The 18,545-nt window shown below is 48.4% G+C and overlaps 7 protein-coding genes across 7 annotated transcripts; 4 read left to right on the top strand and 3 right to left on the bottom strand.

Moving 5' to 3' along the window:
- Positions 1 to 114: 114 nt before the first annotated feature.
- DEU56DRAFT_699584 (uncharacterized protein) lies at positions 115 to 758 on the top strand (the record flags this gene model as incomplete). The annotated part of the gene is made up of 2 exons (XM_041347295.1): positions 115 to 468; positions 516 to 758. Coding segments are annotated over 2 exons (597 nt in total), but the record flags the coding sequence as incomplete, so codon positions are not given.
- A 2,180-nt stretch (positions 759 to 2,938) lies between these two features.
- Positions 2,939 to 4,998, top strand: DEU56DRAFT_939772 (PLC-like phosphodiesterase; the record flags this gene model as incomplete). Its single annotated transcript, XM_041358877.1, has 11 exons — positions 2,939 to 3,058; positions 3,105 to 3,160; positions 3,214 to 3,265; positions 3,315 to 3,383; positions 3,433 to 3,538; positions 3,590 to 3,798; positions 3,848 to 3,886; positions 3,937 to 3,977; positions 4,033 to 4,279; positions 4,332 to 4,395; positions 4,449 to 4,998. 11 exons carry the CDS (start codon positions 2,939 to 2,941, stop codon positions 4,553 to 4,555), a joined length of 1,110 nt encoding a protein of 369 aa, XP_041210142.1. The 3' UTR covers positions 4,556 to 4,998.
- Positions 4,999 to 5,558: 560 nt separating this feature from the next.
- On the top strand, positions 5,559 to 7,926 carry DEU56DRAFT_793858 (uncharacterized protein). The gene is made up of 2 exons (XM_041352783.1): positions 5,559 to 6,209; positions 6,263 to 7,926. The coding sequence occupies exons 1-2, from the start codon at positions 6,044 to 6,046 to the stop codon at positions 7,564 to 7,566; spliced, it is 1,470 nt and encodes a 489-aa protein (XP_041210141.1). The 5' UTR covers positions 5,559 to 6,043; the 3' UTR covers positions 7,567 to 7,926.
- DEU56DRAFT_939758 (cytochrome P450) lies at positions 7,892 to 10,394 on the bottom strand (the record flags this gene model as incomplete). Its single annotated transcript, XM_041358876.1, has 12 exons — positions 7,892 to 8,414; positions 8,474 to 8,503; positions 8,554 to 8,676; positions 8,729 to 8,775; positions 8,834 to 8,859; positions 8,915 to 9,001; positions 9,057 to 9,159; positions 9,214 to 9,339; positions 9,389 to 9,638; positions 9,697 to 9,822; positions 9,885 to 10,021; positions 10,071 to 10,394. 12 exons carry the CDS (start codon positions 10,392 to 10,394, stop codon positions 8,216 to 8,218), a joined length of 1,578 nt encoding a protein of 525 aa, XP_041210140.1. The 3' UTR covers positions 7,892 to 8,215.
- Positions 10,395 to 11,156: 762 nt separating this feature from the next.
- DEU56DRAFT_911083 (uncharacterized protein) lies at positions 11,157 to 12,486 on the bottom strand (the record flags this gene model as incomplete). The annotated part of the gene is made up of 7 exons (XM_041357251.1): positions 11,157 to 11,396; positions 11,458 to 11,642; positions 11,691 to 11,831; positions 11,886 to 11,961; positions 12,025 to 12,186; positions 12,239 to 12,357; positions 12,417 to 12,486. 7 exons carry the CDS (start codon positions 12,484 to 12,486, stop codon positions 11,157 to 11,159), a joined length of 993 nt encoding a protein of 330 aa, XP_041210139.1.
- A 1,108-nt stretch (positions 12,487 to 13,594) lies between these two features.
- Positions 13,595 to 15,002, top strand: DEU56DRAFT_939749 (Alpha/Beta hydrolase protein; the record flags this gene model as incomplete). Its single annotated transcript, XM_041358875.1, has 6 exons — positions 13,595 to 13,728; positions 13,789 to 14,102; positions 14,155 to 14,313; positions 14,363 to 14,569; positions 14,627 to 14,682; positions 14,734 to 15,002. The coding sequence occupies 6 exons, from the start codon at positions 13,595 to 13,597 to the stop codon at positions 14,809 to 14,811; spliced, it is 948 nt and encodes a 315-aa protein (XP_041210138.1). The 3' UTR covers positions 14,812 to 15,002.
- Positions 15,003 to 15,841: 839 nt separating this feature from the next.
- On the bottom strand, positions 15,842 to 18,424 carry DEU56DRAFT_979564 (cytochrome P450). The gene is made up of 13 exons (XM_041359750.1): positions 17,919 to 18,424; positions 17,733 to 17,869; positions 17,545 to 17,670; positions 17,237 to 17,486; positions 17,062 to 17,187; positions 16,905 to 17,007; positions 16,763 to 16,849; positions 16,673 to 16,707; positions 16,577 to 16,623; positions 16,402 to 16,524; positions 16,321 to 16,350; positions 16,052 to 16,261; positions 15,842 to 15,990 (listed from the first exon to the last, which is right to left on the bottom strand). The coding sequence occupies exons 1-12, from the start codon at positions 18,360 to 18,362 to the stop codon at positions 16,069 to 16,071; spliced, it is 1,701 nt and encodes a 566-aa protein (XP_041210137.1). The 5' UTR covers positions 18,363 to 18,424; the 3' UTR covers positions 15,842 to 15,990; positions 16,052 to 16,068.
- Positions 18,425 to 18,545: the final 121 nt, after the last annotated feature.

Genomic DNA, 18,545 nt, shown 5'->3' with positions numbered 1-18,545 from the left:
TGCCTTCCCAGTCCCTCGTTTCATCCGATCACAGGTACATCTTTGATTTCATTTCGGCTCTGATCCATTTACATCATACTTACTGCTACTCGATCGTTTTTAAGCTGTCCTTCTCCCTCCCCTCCCTCCGACAACTGTCCTGGAATCGCGGTTGTCTGGCCGGACGACCTACGACCTTTCCTAATGCTTTTCCCCTGGGGTCGGTATCACAGCGGACCAGACGCTTTACCTTATACCATCGACATCACGCAGCCGAGCGCTCCGCGTGCTCGTTCAAAGTATTGCACCCATACACGTTTCCAGGGCTCAGCATGCGACGAGTGTACTGACGTGCACAGACACATTCTGCACCTTTCCGAAATCGCCCGGGATCCCAAACACCACACAAATTACAAGTATCTCGGCCTTGGGCACTTGCAAGATATCGCGAAGACGTATGCCGAACAAATCAAGATGTTAAAATTGCAGGTATGTGTACATAGCTTCTAACAAGTATTTAAACTGACGGTGAATAGGAACTCAATCATTCTCGCAGGTATTTGCGCTCCCTCACCCAACTGGACGACTACAGTCGCCTCCTCATGGCGATATCTGAAAAAGATATACCACGCATCCACCAAATCATCGACGTCGCTCTTCGTCATGGTTCTAGCGTGCGGGAGATCGTAAACAAGCTCGAGGACGCGCTTGAGGGTGCATACTCCCCTCGAGGTTACGATGCTAATGACCTCGACATAGCAACCCTCATTTTCAGGCTTGGCGGGCGCCAGCTGCTGTTCGCGATGAATCAAATACTCGGCGTCCCATCTCTCCGTACCCTCCGCTCCAAATCGACCTTCACCTCAATTGTGCCAACCATCGGTCCTATACGAGACGAGCAGTTTGACCAGAATATTCGGAATGTCGTCCTTACCACACGCGCGCACACGTCACTCGATTCATTGCGGGGTGTCAGTCTGATGATTGACGAAATTGCCCTGGAGGAGATGGCAGTTCACTTTAGTAAGTATAACAAGGTGGGGGGACTTTGCTGGAAGCATTCCCATACCGTCGAACCTGTCCTCCGCACGTACGAGTCCGCCGTGCACATTGCACAAAAGATTCACGCCGGCGAACTTCACCTCGGGAAGGAACTTACAGTGATCGGTGCCTCTTGCTTTGGCGAAGACGAGATCTATCCCATTCTAGCAGCACCTACATGCAAGAATGAAGATGCTTCCGACATGGAACGTATACTCGCTCGTGCCATTGGTAGCTGGAAAAATGCTTCTATTCGTTCGTACGTAGTCTACAACATGCGTTCTAAGCTACAGTAGTTCCCATTGTCGTGTACTCGCACTGTTCCCTTGCAATCAACCGTCGTTTTTGCCTTGTCCTTGACCTTTGCCCGGATCAAAGTGATCGAAAATACTTACCATATATGGTTATATTGGCGTTACTGTCACTGTGACAGGGGGGTGGGGGGGGCCTGGGAAGTTGCGACAGGTGTATGTCGTATATTGCAAATTCACACACCTCTTGGCTCTGTGAGTCACACATGTTTTAACGTTTTTGAGTTCGGAGTCCTTCCATTTTCGGCGCAAATTATATCATGATTTCCTCCAACTCCTGCTACATCATGGTACCGAGTCGTTCTAATGTCCACGTCATTACTCTGTCTCAGTCAGGCTCATGCTGAAGAAAAGAAGATATCATTTATCAAGCACGAATGAATCGACGCCGAATGCTTCCAAGCCGCTCGCCAAGCCATGCACTGGGACCAATTGACAATTGTGCCCTGAACGGTGTACCAGAACGTTTGGCTCGAAACTAGCTATCTTTAGCTACTTCCAGGCCGGAGCCAACACGGAGCCAACACGGACCTTGGATGTGTTTCGCATCAGCCCAGACTCTATTTCATCAACATTGGTTGACATACGATTTATTTTTTCCTGCTACTCTGTAGTGGGTATAATACTGCAAATTTTGAACCTTTTGCGGGTAAATCCATCGATCTCATCCGGGCTGTATCTTTTCTTGGTGAAGGTCACAGCTGCACGGACTGTGCTGTGTTCTGTGGGCCTGTGGCTGTAAAATTACCTGCTAATAGTGGCTGATTCAAGACAAATCAGTGTTCCTTTCACGATCACATCGAACCGGTTCGCCCCACTCCCTTTATAATGGAAATGTAACTGACCAACCATAATTTTCAGGCGAGTGCAAGGAACAGATACGGTGCGACCCTGAATTGCTTGAAATCTAGTGCATCCACTTCATGCAGAGTCTCGAGCAAGGCATATCTCGACTGTCAAAAGACCCAGTACGCCTGCGTTTGTGGTATTCCAAAAGCTCATGTTTGTTGCAGAAGACTTGTGAAGCGTGAGGAATCTTGGACTAGTCAGCCTAGAAGGAGATTCCCCCAAACCAGCGAGCGCTTCATCCTGAATTCCACCGAGGTATAACACTGTCGTACATTTGAATAAACAACATGTTGACATACTACTTCTATTAGCGCCCAAGGTTATCTCCTATCCGAAAGCCTTTCCTATTATCAGAATCCACTACGGCATCAAACACTGACTTTGAATTATGATTATCATTCGCCACGTATGTTCCGCCTTACACCTAATCAGTTTCCGACTGGAATCGTTTTGTGGCTGCATTGATGCCACGGTCGTCTGCTTGCATTCGATGGCAGGTTACTACGAGTTGCAGAATGACGAGTATTTCTCCAGCGACAAAACTGCAAGAGCAGCAGGGAACAGTAGGAATTCATTTGTTGCCTTACCAGGAAGTGAACGTGTGGACTGCCATTGTGCCCGGCGCGGCTGGAAGTGCCGACTATTTGAATTGCTGGCGGGGTTCTTCGGAATGCCGTGGCAAGCAATCCGAGAGATATCATACACGAGTGATAGGCTTGACCGAGGTCGGAAAATAGACCCAACTGCCTCCCTTCATTATGTGCACACTACTTGTCTACGCTCTCATAATAACCACACAGATTGCTTTGGTTTATGCATCACCATCTCAGGGTCTATTCCGGTCTGTGTTGAACAATCATGGGTACTATGACGTACAGGTGCGCAGTGCACTCAAGATCGTGGCTTGTACTGACCGCAAATCAGGCTCATCGCGGAGGAAGAGGAGATGTTGTAGAAAATACTTTACCGAGTTTTGCATGGTATAGTGGATGAGGTCGATGCTTGCTTCACGCTAAGCGAATTCGCGCCACAGGGGCCTTATTCACGGCGCCACCACGCTCGAACTAGATAATGGCATCACTCAGGCAAGCGCTCGTTTCTCAGGGTCATGTGTTCTTCTGAAGAGGCTTACAGGATGGTGAAGTTGTTGTATGGCACGACGAGAGCATCGCAGCAGAAAAGTGCTCTGACACAGCGCCAGTGGTGAGTTGCATCGTAGCTGATTTTTGATGGTTGATTGACCGGAACATAGGTCCCAGATGATCCCGCATATCCTTATGTTGGAAAGTTTATAACCAATCTTACGTTGGCTCAGATAAAGACCCTCGATTGTGGATCAAAGCGCCAAAAGAAATATCGTACGTGCTTCCCTCTTACAATGCGGTCGCTGATGGAAGAAATTTACGTAGCCCACCAACTTGTATATCCTGGAGCGCGGATACCCACTCTACGGGAAGTCTTCAACTTCGTGGCATGCGCAGATCCTTCGCACCAGATCCTTTGGAATATCGAGTCAAAAATCAATCCTCAATACCCAAATCAAACTTCTAGCGTAGATGATTTTGTCCAGAGGCAACACGAGATTTTTGTATCTAGCCCATACTACCAATCGATCACGGTGAGTGTGGCTCTGTTGCTAATGCGTAGTATTCCAACTGCCTTGCCAGTATCAAAGTTTTGACTGGCGAACTCTAGTTGCCATGAAGGTTCGTGTCTCATGTTCGCTCACACTTTTTAATGTAATCGTCACCGGAAGAATCTGGACGATAAAATTGCGATTTCTGCCCTTATCGATGAGTGAGTATTTTTGAATTAAAGCATTGTACGCAGCACGCTCACTGTCACCATTTAGCGAGACCGCTTCTACGCCGGGTAACTCGACTTCCATGTGGTTGGCTGGCCTACGCCTCGACTCGTTTCCCGGTCCATCACTGTCAAAACAGATGGCACAAGCTGCTCACGCCATTAAATCGGATATCTTATCTTTTACTGGATCATTCCTCATGCCCTTTTCATCCCACGAGGCATCCTCTCAGTTCACAAGTCCTGAAATAATTAGCGAAGCTCACATGCTTGGCATGAAGGTTGTGCCATGGACTGTGAGCACTTGCCTATTTGTTCACAATAGGCAGCGCTTATACACTATCACAGGTAAATCGCTTGGACCGGGTTGAAGAGCTCGTCAAGGATGGTGCGGATGGTATTATTACAGATTGTAAGTTTGACGTCACGATAACTAATATTGATCGCTCACGGAAATAATATTAGACCCAAACATTGTTAGGCGGTGGGCTAAAGAACAAGGACTTCGTGTGGCACCTAAATATCCTCAGAAACGCGTCTTCTCCTGCTTATCCCAGCATATGCATCACTAGAGGCTGTCCAGCGACACCTAGATTCTAGGTATCCTTGATGGCAGTCCAGAGCACCGTACCATCGATCATTCTCCAAGTTCAACACTTGTCGCAGTCACTTTGTATCTCATTTGACACACCCTCTTCTGTCAACCACTGTCCTATCTCACCCCTACTTCTACTGGCATATTTTGTTCTCTATCGATAGACCCATATTTTCCTACATGTTCTCGTACGTGATTGCTCAAGACTTAGAATACTTAAACACAGGCGATGGTCATAGAGGAGTAGCGTTTTTGCTATGGACCCAGATTTACTGGCTTTTATTCCGGGCCTGTGCGTTGTTTTGAAGGACGATCTATTGTGCCGCCGACTTCGAGCCTTATCCGCTAAGTCGGTCGTCACATCATTTTTGACGAACGGAAGTCTACGCTTTGTATCTATACCATCTCTACAGCTTGCCGACTTGGGGACCGACAGTTAAGCCCACCGACTATGTATAACCTTCGTTCTCAACGCTCTGCTCGAACGCCGATCCTTTGAGTCTCAACATGGAAGGTGTTGTTTCCTGCCGAGACGCAGATGGCAACGTGAGACTTTACCCAGGGGCCAGGCAAGTACCAACATATTTATCGCCTCACTTGAAGTTGACATCAAAGTTCTGAATTTCTTGTTGAGCTAACTTGCCAGTGGAGTCTGGACCGGTGTTATAGACCCATCACACGTACATCAAATATATATATAGTCAGTAACGTAGCTATCATCTACTATATGGGACGGAGGGGAAGGGTGGGAGGGCATGCACATGGCTGGCGACGTATACGAGGAGTAGAAATATTAATGGTATCGGACTGGGGAACACTGTTTAGGATGGGTTCACGGGGCAGCAGGAGGACCGTGGGACTCGGTGGAATGGCGTGGAGGGTGAGGCTGTGGGAAAAAAAGAACATTAAGTCTTTGATGCTTGCGGTGCCGGTTGGTTCCGGCAGATGACAATATTGATCTCCACATGGCATTGGTAGGACAACTCGAACGCGTACAGGTATGTTGCATTTTTGAACATAGTAATGATAGTATATTTTTGACTCTTGAGAACTTAGATCGCTACTACCTGATGCATCTGTCGACGTTGCAGTGTTAGGCGCCCCCATCACTCACGGGAGCACACTATAATGGGTGTTGGCCAGGGTTCCGAACCCTGGCCAAATGATTAACTAGTAACCACTGAACTTCAGTCGGTCGTAGATGCTGAACTACAATGCTTGAGTTAATGGTGCGTGCAATCACTAGTGCTGACTACTTCACCGACTGTCGTCTCCGGTCACGCATGCGTCAATGTTACTCATTATGTCTCACGGCTGATCAACGATCACTTTGGCACTGCTGAAACGTTTGGTCGTCACTCGGGGTGTGAAACAAAGTTCGTCTTACTCATGCGGTACAAAACAGGTCGATCTCGCTGACATGGTTCTCCCAACCCCCCACTGGATTTCTTAGCCAAAGGGAGAAATGTCTCCCCCACACACTCGCTTTAATGTTTTGTTTCGCAACTATCTATCACACCATTTACGACATTCGTTTAACCGCGATGAGGCTCAGAAATCCTCGTTAGAGACTGTACTCGAGGATGGTCCTGACTCGTTAGATCAACTACCAAATACCGGCGTAGATGGGCGTAGGCATCGATTTTCTCTTGAGCTATCTTCTGTGGTCTGATAGCCAATTAAGGTCTCCAGCTGTTTAGCGAGCCCGAGGTCAGCTGCGTAGACTGCGCTTTGTCTGACAGTGATCATTTCTCGAATGAGCAGGCTAGTCCAACGCCAGCCACATTTGAACACAGAGTATTGGAGCCCACCAAAGCTTGGGACTTTGCGGTCGGAGCACCGCGACTTTTGGCGAAAGCTCATATTTTCCAACGTCAATTGGAAACACCAACAGCCCAGCCTGTAGCTACCTATTCTCCTCCCGATCATCCCACAGGTTCCGCATGTCCTGATCCCATTTCCCCGACATCTTCCGAAATTTCATCCACACCGGTCGAATTGATTACCACTACAGCTGCTACTTCTAAGTCATCTACCTACAATACCCCCCAGCCGTCAAATGTATGCGGCACCTCAGCAAGTTATACTTCTAGCTGCTCAGCTGTTTGTGGTAGACACCCTCATGGTAGTACCCCATCCCGGTTGCCAAGCTCATACGCTGACTGTCCAACATTGTCAACGGCGAGTGGGATCCCTCCAACCAGTACTGCGTCTATCTTCACCGAGGAGCGCGTGTCTCTTTTCAGTACAGTCTACTCTCTCCAAACGCTCACGGCGACTACTACATTGCTTCCACCTCTCTCATCCACAGTCACATCAACCAGCACTGTTATGACATCGATCCCGTTGCCTCAACCAACATCAGCGCCTAGCACCAATTCAAACCCTCAATTACCTCCAACCATAGGTGCCATCATAGGAGGAACTGTAGGAGCGGTCGTGCTTCTAGCCCTCCTGGCTTTTATTGTGCTGCGCCGTCGCAGGACACGACAACTTTCTGTTACACCTTTCAACCTCATTTCAACTACAGGGCCAACGCAGGTTGAGTCACGGGCGTGGCTCAAGTTACAGAACGCCAGCGGTGTCGTCCGTCCAAGCAGCAGCAGCTCATCATTCATTCAATATTCCGACGCATGTCTCGCAGAGTATTCTGATAACAGGTCCCTATCATACGCCACAGATCATAGATCATCTCACTTAGCCGATGATGATGTATCTGCGTCCGGCGTTGCCAGACGCTATCGGGCCCACGAGCTAGAGAAGTTGTATCCATATCCTTCTCACGTCCACACCTCAGATCAATATCATCATCGCAGTGTAGAAAGCTGGATAGATCACATGGTTACGGATGGTTGTTGGCGAGAGCCGAGTGAAGAGCTGCCGGCTTATCCTCTTTCGGTGAAATCTTTAAGGAGCATGGAGGCTGATCATGATGATCATTATGTCCTTCCCAGTTCTTATCCTCCCCTCCCACAGACGATACATTGATAACCAAGGTCATGGACGATGTAAAGTACTATGTATCGTTATTGACGTTTGACCAGTGGTACCTACCCGCCACGGACCATTGTCTGTGTGGCACGTATATGACACTGTCTAAGGGCTGCGTCGTTCGGATGATGAGACGGCCGCATGAGGAGGCTGGATTTACTTGGTTTCACTTGAAACGGATGGAGGTTGGCGAGCCGAGACGTCGACACCTGATTTTTGAAGGCTAATGCATACTCAATACGGCAGGTCTCGACTCTCCTGGAAGGGGGGGGACTGCCATTGAAGAAGACCTGCCCTTTATCCAGCTACCTTTAGGTAGTGTTTTTGTAGGTGGAAGTCCTCCAACACGTGACGACCAATTTGTATGGACTCATCGGGAGTTATTTTGAAGTGCGGGAAGTACTAGCGCAAAATTCAAACACGATACACCAAAGGCGAAGATATTGGGAATGAGGTCACCTCCAGGACAGGCAGAGAGTTTACATGTGAGACTGTCACACACGGATGGTCCTCGTTTACTAGTCTGCAACAGTCAAGCATGTTGGTAGCTGCTTCGACCTACAGCAGTGGCGGGCAGGAGAGGGTGGCGGGAGGGGCGATGGCGATGAGCGCATCATGATTATGATTGTCGACAAACTTGAGTTTCTTATGCAACCTCGGGAAAATTCTGCATCATGCGCCTGAGCTCGGTCTCCGGAACCCTCGTCTCAAACTCAATAGCGCACTGGTGCAGCTTAACATCTCCCGTCGCTCCCCTCATGAACACCATGTCATCCAGCGGCTTTGTAGGATCCAGGGTCAGGTGGAAAGCCCAAAGAATAAGGAGCGAGTTGATGAACACCGATCTGTAGCAGTCGAGATAAGCCCGGAAGATCATGTGAGTGGAAGGATACCTTTGCTTTACCTTGTCGCAAGATGTTGAGCAGGGCATACGCTGGAATAACGGTCATGAAAGGAAGAACATCCAGAAGAATGATTGTTTACCGACGACCAAACCCGAAGACAAAGAATTTGAGGTCGTCCCTGATGCGACCTTGATCATTAATCCAACGCTGAGGCTTGAACGAGTGAGGCTCGGGGAAGACGTCTGGGTCCCGAGAAATGGACCTGAAGCCGTGACATTAAGGCCCTCGTACCTCTCTTGAAGGTCGATACCTACCAATGATCGCCGAATACCGTAGTTCCAGCAGGAATACAATGGTTTCCCTAATGCCAGGTTATCATTTGCGTAATAAGTCGTTCAAAACGTACTTGCCCAAATCACCTCCTGAGTCGTTCGGTGAGCCAACCCTGCCGTTTGCACATTGTGAACTTGAGGTACAAAACCAATAATGAGGATACCCACCGCTGGGAACTAGCGGTCTCCATCTCAAAGCCTCAAAGATGAAAGCGTGAAGACGAGGAAGGGATTCATCGTCAGCGAAAGTCGGTACTGTATAGTGGAAACATCCTTGAAATCGAGAAACTCGCAATATGAATCAAGCTACCTCGGTTCCTTCCTACAACAGCATTAATTTCGGCCTGGACTTTAGCCTGTTCCTCGGGGAAACATGCGGCTGCCATTAAAACCGTGCATATTGCCAGAGTAGTCTGACACCTAGTTTTAATTACACATCTTCCGAAACCAAACACAAGACACGTCACCGTTTCGGATCCAGCTGTAAAAAAGGTGCCGGCAAGAGAAGCGATCTCCATCTCTGTCAAGCCAAGGAGTTTGACATTTTCTAGCGCATATTTTGCGAACGAAGGGCCGACGTCCACATTACTCCTCTGCGGAACGATTCAGGCGTCATGTGAATGTTGACGGGGTGAGGCTTACTATTTGCTGTTTCACGTGGTTCAGTTGATCGGTGTAGAGCTGGTTGTGCCTCTTGAACTCCCGTGTCAATTCTTGGCCATACCGAGGAAGGTATTGGAGCCATGGGATCGTGTCCACCAGGTAAGTGCCAGGGCGGCGAACTGTACGAAGTATTCGGAGGTGCTTGCGGGCTTGTATGACTTCGGGATCAGTGGCAGATGTGGACGTTGCCTTCCCATACGCAATTTTCATAATCGTCGTCGCAGCATACCTTCAAATAACATGTCAGTAATATACTATGATAACCCGAATCTGGGGACAGTGCTTACGTCCCAGCGTGGTTCTGGAAATTGACTGGATCTTCAAGAATGTCAATGACCATGTTCTTTGCGTGTGACATCTGCAGGGGCTCATATTCCACAGCTGCCTTAGGTTGTAGATGCGTATGAAGCGCTCTATATCGCATTGCAAAACGAGATTGAGGCTATTCGTGCAGTATCGCGGGAAATGAACGAACCTACGCATCTGACGCCATCTACTCCCAGCGGGTGTAAAGGTAATGGACAATCCGCCACTAAGGATTTCTCCAGCAGCAATGAGGCGAGGACGATCAGCTACAGACCCGCCCTGCTTCTCCATTATATCTACCGCGGCCTACAATATCGTGAACCTGGACATGGCAATTCGGCTTCGAGAGACTCACATTGTGACGGCCGATAATAACGATTTTCTCAATTCCTGAGCGAATGGTGATCAGAGGACCGTACTCGTCGATCCATTTCTCTACAGTAAGAAATGGGCTGATGAGCGATGGGACATAATCAGCATTACCGAACAACGAGTGAAACGTGCAACTGTACTTGTGAGGAGGCAGGAAATGTCCCCGAAGTCTCGAAGTGGGAGGGGAAGGCGGAAGAGGAAGCCCACTATCTGATTTCCAAAGATAATAAGCACACAGTCCTAATACGAATACCCCAAAACAAGCCATAGCGCCGAGGACGAGCTGCGCGTTGTCAGAAATGTGCATTTCAGACAGCTGTAGCATAATTGATACGGGAGGACGACAGGAGGGAACTGGGCGAATCCAAGCTATGAATGGCTTTTTAAGTACCGCCAATCGCACACTCACACCTGGCCCGGAAGTCATTGAAATTTCAAATTTTAGCAGATGCTGACCGCTGAATTTGAAGAACATGGGAGAATGCTGACGGCCAAATCCCATTACACTAGAGATTGGTCAGACGATCCACGGTGATCGTGCCGTATTTTGAGGGGCAAGCACAAACCTTGAGGCTGACAACGCCGAACGGTCCTTGAAGTCAGTGAACGGGAGATGGTAGCCGTGGGAACTACAGATCTAGTAGGATACAAAACATGATTCATTCTATAGATCTCAGCGCTCATTTCCGACTTCTGCGCCCATCTCTCGAGTCGTCGTACGTTGCATTTCACCTATCCTGTCGCTCGTAATATCTTCCATTATCCGCATTTTCATCACCTTTAATATGATTTTCTTCAATTTACATGGATCTATGCTCTGCACATCGTACTTTGCCACCGGACAATGTGATGCCGTTTGCTCCACTATTACCGCTTTTTTTGTTGGTCAATGCCTGGTAAGTGAGTTTCAGAGGTATCTCGATTTTCTCCTCATGTCTTTCATGTCACCTTGATGGTTCCTCAAACCCGATCAAACTCGGAAAAATAAGAATAAATTCAAAATCCTAACTAAACATACTAGACTCGAGGTTTTACTGATGTCTGGGGAATAACTGGCGTTCAGGTTTGGTTATGCTTGCAAGGACCCATTTCTAGACTCATCCGTCGATGTCGATGGCTGGTCTTCATTCCCTATTCCGTATGATGGGGTATCATCACTGCGCGTATATTCGGATACATGAACCTGCATAGGATACTGCTGCAAAGTGCTTAGTTTCGTCTCATTGGTCGCGGTATATGTGCAATTCTCTCTGTTGATTGCGATGCGAATAAGGACCATGTAGAAGGCAATGGATATGATCGGCGTGATCTAGTTGTTAAAAAATAATCAGCCTTTCTTTTCGGATACCAGGTCTTTGGGGTGGAATCACCATTTCCAGCGCGGGTTCCTCTCCATTGTTCGAGAGCAGGTAACATATTAGTGCGATGAAGAGAACCACAGTGTACAAAACAGCGGCATCCAGAAGCACGCGCACTATTGGCATCAAATTGCCCTTCGTAGCGCGAGTTACAGAGATTTTCTTTTCAATCATCCAGATGCGATATGCGAGTAATCCTGAACACATTCAGGGCCTCGACATCGCCCTCACGGAAACGTGCTTACCTGAACTCAATCCATTCGTTGCCATAGTCGAGGCAAAGAATGCCGCAACCCACTGAGTAGGTTGGCCAACCACGTTGGCGTAGAAGTTTCCGGAGGTACTTGTGACTTCCAGATAGGTGTAGACCACACAAATACCAGTAGCTTTGATGTGCAACGTCAGAGAGCATGACTTCGTGAGCATGACTGCAATCTAACCTGCGGCACTGCACCACAACAGGCTTGGTAGGATTATAATCCAGCCTGATCGCCACACAACATAACAGCGATAGATCTTGTGCCAAAAAAACTTCCTTGAGTAAAGGTTTGAACCTGGCAGATAAGAACATGAACCCACCACTACCCCATCAGCCAGTAGAGTTTGTAGGAGGTAAAACGCATGCAGGACAGCAAAAATGTTCTGGCTAGGGTCTGCGAAGTATGCCACCGGCCCGCCTGGGTATGTGTCGCGATACTTCACTAGCCCATTTTCCATACGAATGATGTTCGCGACGATGTGCTTGCAGAACGTTAGCAGATGACAACAGATGTACGAAGCAAGAAGCGCTAACCCCGGTACTCAGTATCAACAGCAGGATGGCCACCACGGCCATTCGGCGATTTATGTCCTGCATGCGTTGTTCGTATGTTAAAGAATAGATGGTACCCATAAACATGAGGACTGAGAAGCCTGGAGAGGTGTCCCTAGGTTGGTTGGCATATGACGAACAAACACATTTCGATGCTCACCGTATAGAATGCCTTCCAGCGCCATTGCAAGTAAACAAGCGGCATCCAACGGCATCCCTGTTGAAACCATGGCGAAAATAATGAGTGATGCTGTCTACAGCCTAGCAGGTGTGCGAAGGTGTGGGCATCTTCCTGGAGTCTTGTGTATGTCGTTATATCCTCTCTGGTAGTGGAAAGCGCCGTATATCATATGTCATCACGGAGCCCCACTGTGGGCACATCATGATGGTGAGAACGACTTCCTTCCACTAATAGAACTGCTGCGCGATGCCACAGGACATATGGACATTATGATCTGCATCGCTGTGATTTCTCTGACTTGAAGGAGCAGAATCGTGATGTTGGTTTTGAAACGGCAATTGTTACATCTTGATCAATTCATTGTTGTTCGTCTTGGGCGCGTATGAATAAATCAACATTGTGGCGGTCCGCCACAGCGTTGTTGGAGCGTTCTAACCTGTTCCGTGACCCTCGCGTGGTGGCTGCGGCCCTATGATCTGCTTTACTAGCCCCTCCTTCCCCATGTTGATAGCACCCTACCTTGGGGAACGGTGGACTGCAGCAGGTGCGACTCGGATAGGGCTGGTGAGCTCCGCATAAACGAGTGCTCACCTCGTTCCCTGCTAGCGTAGAAACACGTATTAAATTTCGCTTGTCCGAGTCTATCGTAATCTTAAAAGATTGGGTCATCACAAGCAAATACAAATCTCCCTAATGATCTCTCTCCATCTTTGAAATTCCAGAGTCCAGACTATGATATCTCATTGTATCATGTGCCATCCATCAATGAATGCATACAATGCAGGTCTTTTTGTCGCGCTCAACGCTCATTACGCGGCTCCAAATCAAAGAACCCTACTTTTAACTTCTTCCTCCCACAGCCGGTGATCTACAACTCCAATGATCTGGGGCCTAACCGTGTACGGTCACCTCACCGGCAATTATCCTGTAACCCGCGTCTACGCAGAGCTTGATGGGGGTGTTCAATCATGAAAACGCGTGTCCCCGGCTCTGGTGTCCAAGATGCAATGATAGGCTGTGCTGCCTTGATTCTTGAACCTTATTATCACAAACATACTTCGGTTATTGACGTGATGAGGGTTTCGTCCCCACACCCACATAGGCCCACTATTCATACATATATATCATGATGATACGGCGAAGGAACGTTACACATCATGGTCTCTGCAGAATCATTTACAAGGAGAACGGTCGAGGTGCCCAGCCTTGTTCGCGTGCGAGTTAGGCTTGATGTTTGGTACTACCGACCTGCAGGGAATGGTCCGCACCCTGTGGTTATCGGGGGTCCTGGGTATGCTTCAAAACAAAACATCATTCTGACTAGTCAAAACTGACGTTTTCATTTCTACAGCCTCACAGCGACCAAAGATGCAGGCCTTGCAGCATTCGGGGAGCGTTGGGCTCGAGATGCAGGATGGGCCTCGCTTATCTTTGATTATCGTGGTTTCGGCCATTCTGAGGGAGAACCGCGTAACGTTGTTGATTTTGAATCACAGTTACAAGATTATCAAAGCGTTATATCCTGGGCTCGCTCTCGTCCACAAGACTTTCTTGCGGATAGAATTGTCGTGATGGGATCTGCAGCGAGTGGACTTCAAGTGGCAGAATTAGTGGTTAACGACGGCGCACTAGCGGGCGGTATGGCGCATTGCCCCATCCTGGATGGTATTATCATTTTTGTACTGCCAATGCCTCCATTGAACCGCATAAATTCCAGCGAAAGCAACCCTAACAAGCACCTCCCCGAACCTCAGGCTCTTGTTTTGGGCGGGCGTTGATTACGCCAGAAAAGGACTCGGCCTCAGTCCGATTTTTGTTCGTGCTATCGGAAATCCAGGAGAGTTCGCACTCTTGAACTCTCCATCAAGCTTACCAGGTATTCAATTCCTGGTCACAATGTCAATTAGCTAATCTCTGGAACATAGGGTTCACCTCGATGTTTGCGCAAGGCTCCACCCCTTTCTCTGGTGCTCCGAACCTCATTGCACCCCGCTTTGTAATCGATGCACTCGGAGTTCGTCCTGGATTGCGCCTGAAAGATGCCCGCTGTCCAATGTTGATTGTCATGGCCGAAGAAGACGATCTGATTCCGGCCTCGATAACGCGTAAGATGGTGGACGACGCTGACGGGCGTGAGTGATTTATGTTTATCATCACCCGAGGGTATTTTAGTAATGCCAAATTTCCAGGTGCACAGCTAGTTGTCGTCCCTTGTGGTCATTTTGAGATCATGAAGGGAGGAAAGGTATGTGGTCTGGTATATAGCCTCTGCAAATGTTTCTGAAGCTGGGATAAGGGCTTCGAGGCGAACATTACTGCTCAAGTGAAGTTCTTGCAGGGACTAATTCACCCTCACGTAGCATCTGATTCTTGACCCTTGCTTTGGATTTATGGGTCGCGAACGGGGTGTACCGGTAGAAGTGATGCTGGCCGTTTGATCCTGTTCAGTCATCGTTGTTATTTACAAGCAATCCTCTGGCCTTCGGCTGTTGCGATGAGGTGTAGTACGATGCCTGATTTGCGTGAACTACGTACTTTTTTGTTCTTTTTTTTTGTCAGAAATACAGCTCGAATGTCACGAAAAGTCGTTGCGTGCTTGCCGGAAGGTTGATTACAACAGAATCGCCGAGATCTATAAAACTTACGGGCCGGGATCAAACTATTCAAGGATGTGAAGAACTTGACGATTGAAAAGTCGGGTCAATCTAACCATGATCCTGACGAGGCAGGACATGCCAAGGCCTAGGTATACGCCGGAGCGGAAATGGGGGTCTATGGGTGGGGTGCGGGGGGATGTGCACGTGGATGATGGGGGTGGGGAGGTGAGATCTTGTGTAGATGTGAGTTGTGAGGAGGGAGGGACGCGGAAGGTGTGGTGGAGGATAAATTTTATACCAGCTAGTGGGTGAGCAATAGTGTATGCTGTGTCGACTGTCTCGGTTCATTTACCGAGTTAGCGGTATATGGAGATGATGGTAAACATGTTGAGTCTGTGTGTGTGCAGTCATACTTAGGTATCAGTGAGGGAGAAACTGGATAAACACCAACCAACTTGAGTCGCCCAAAGACTGATCCCAAGAAGACTCTGTTGCAACTTGCAGCATTGGCCAGTGCCTCCAAATCGCGTATACCACCCAAAACACATCGTCTGCCATCCAACGCACCTTTCCAGCGGGAAAGATCTCTGCATAAACGAGTTTGGGATGCAAGCGCTCCACGGCACCATACCCATAATACATTCTGCGCCGCTAGTGCTGAGGCCTGAGGGAGGGACCACAACTTGAACAACTGAATACGAGCCTGAACTCCGGCCACTGCGCCAGGACCCCCGGCACTAGCCTTCCCTCTCCTCCCATTATTATCTCGTTGAATCGGAATGGTGAATCAATCCATGTATCCAGTATGTGTGTTGGTGCCATGGTATTGATACATCGATGAAGGAGCTAAGCAAGTTACATTTCGTACTCAGCCGATCACAATCATTCGTCCATTCATACAAGTCTAGAACCCAAAATACCAACGCGGCACATGCGTTGAACTAACTGTGGTTTGACTGTTCAATGTTAACCATAAGCCAGGCGATACATTGACATTGATCAAGGAACAGTACCCACACGTTAACTTGGATTTCTCATGCAACCTCGGGAAAATTTTGCATCATGCGCCTGAGCTCGGTCTCCGGAACCCTCGTCTCAAACTCAATAGCGCACCGGTGCGGCTTTCCCATCTCCCCCCTCATGAACATCATGTCATCCAGCGGCTTCGTAGGATCCAGAGCCAGGTGGAAAGCCCAAAGAATAAGAAGCGAGTTTATGAACACCGATCTGTAGCAGTCAAAATGAACTCGGAAAATCATGTCTGTGTGAGAATATCTTTGATTTACCTTTCCGCAAGATGTTGAGCAGGGCATACGCTGGAATCACTGTCAGTGAAAGGAAGAACATCTAGAAGAATGATTGTTTACCGACGACCAAACCCGAAGACAAAGAATTTGAGGTCGTCCCTGATGCGACCTTGATCGTTAATCCAACGCTGAGGCATGAATGAGTGAGGCTCGGGGAAGACGTCTGGGTCCCGAGAAATGGACCTGAAGCCGTGACATTCAGGCCCTCGTACTTCTCTTGAAGGTCTATAATTACCAATGATCGCCGAATACCGTAGTCCCAGCAGGAACACAATAGCTTCCCTAATTCCAGGTTATCATTCACGCAATAAGTAGTTCAAACCGTACTTGCCCAAATCACCTCCTGAGTCGTTCGGTGAGCCAATCCTGCCGTGTGCACGTTGTGAACTTCAGGTACAAAACCCATAATGAGGATACCCACCGCCGGGAATCAGCGGCCTCCATCTCAAAGCCTCAGAGATGAAAGCGTGAAGACGAGGAAGAGATTTATCGTCAGCAAAGGTCGGTACTGTATAGTGGAAACATCCTTGAAATCGAGAAACACGCAATATGAATCAAGCTACCTCGGTTCCTTCCTACAACGACATCAATCTCGGCCTGGACTTTAGCCTGTTCCTCGGGGAAACATGCGGCTGCCATCAGCACCGTGCATATTGCCAGAGCAGTCTGATACCCGGTTTCAATTACACGTCTTATGAAATATAACACAAGACACGTCACCGTATCAGATCCAGCTGTAAAAAAGGTGCCGGCAAGAGAAGCAATCTCCATCTCTGTCAAGCCAAGGAATTTGACATTTTCTAGCGCATATTTTGCGAACGAAGGGCCAGCATCCACATTACTCCCCTGCGGAACGATTCAGGTGTCGTGTGAAGATTGACAGGGTAATACATACTATTTGCTGTTTCACACGGTTCAGTTGATCGGTGTAGAGCTGATTTTGCCTCTTGAACTCCCGTTTCAATTCTTGGCCATACCAAGGAAGGTATCGGAGCCATGGGATCGTGTCCACCAGATAAGTGCCAGGGCGACGCGCTATACGAAATATTCGGAGGTGTCTACGCGCTTGGATGACTTCGGGGTCAGTGGCAGATGTGGGCGTAGCCTTCCCATACGCAATTTTCATAATCGTCGTCGCAGCATACCTTCAAATAACATGTCAGTAATATACTATGATAACTCAAATCTAGGGACAGTGCTTACGTTCCAGCGTGGTTCTGGAAATTGACTGGATTTTCAAGAATGTCGAGGACCGTGTTCTTTGCGTGTGACGTCTGTAGGGGCTCGTATTCCACAGCTGCCTTAGGCTGGAGATGCGTATGAAGCGCTCTATATCGCATTGCAAAAGGAGATTGAGGCCATTCGTGCAGTATCACGGGAAACGAACTAACCTACGCATCTGACGCAATCTACTCCCAACGTGTGCAAAGGTAATTGACAGTCCGCCATCGAGGATTTCTCCAGCAGCAATGAGGCGAGGACGATCAGCCACAGACCCGCCCTGCTTCTCCATGATATCTACCGCGGCCTACGATATCGTGAACTCGGACATGGCAACTTGGCTTCGAGAGACTCACATTGTGACGGCCGATAATAACGATTTTCTCAGTTCCTGAGCGAATGGTGATCAGAGGACCGTACTCGTCGATCCATTTCTCTACAGTAAGAAATGGGCTGATGAGCGATGGGACATAATCAGCATTACCGAACAACGAGTGAAACGTGCAACTGTACTTGTGAGGAGGCAGGAAATGCCCCCGAAGTCTCGAAGTGGGAGGGGAAGGCGGAAGAGGAAGTCCACTATCTGATTTCCGAAGGTAATAAGCACTCATTCCTAATACGAATACCCCAAAACAAGCCCCAGCGCCGAGGATGAGCTGCGCGTTGTCAATAATGTGCATTTCAGACAGTTGTGGCATAACTGATACGGGAGGACGACAGGAGGGAACTGGGCGAATCCAAGCTATGAATGGCTTTTTTATGTAAGTACCGCCAATCACACACCTGGTCAGAGAAGTCATTGAAATTTCACATTTTAGCAGATGTGACCACTGGAGAACATGGGAGAATGCCGACGGCCAAACCTATTGAATTAGGATTTGGTAAGGAGTTCCACGATGATCGCACCGTATCTTGAGGCACGAGAGGGAAATCACGAACCTTGCTGATAACGCCGGACAGTCATTTCTGTAGATGCAGATGAG

The sequence above is a fragment of the Suillus clintonianus genome, assembly GCF_016758775.1.
Source record: "Suillus clintonianus strain FC179 chromosome Unknown DEU56scaffold_23, whole genome shotgun sequence".
Classification (NCBI taxonomy): Eukaryota; Fungi; Basidiomycota; class Agaricomycetes; order Boletales; family Suillaceae; genus Suillus; species Suillus clintonianus.
This window is presented reverse-complemented; position numbering and strand designations above follow the sequence as displayed.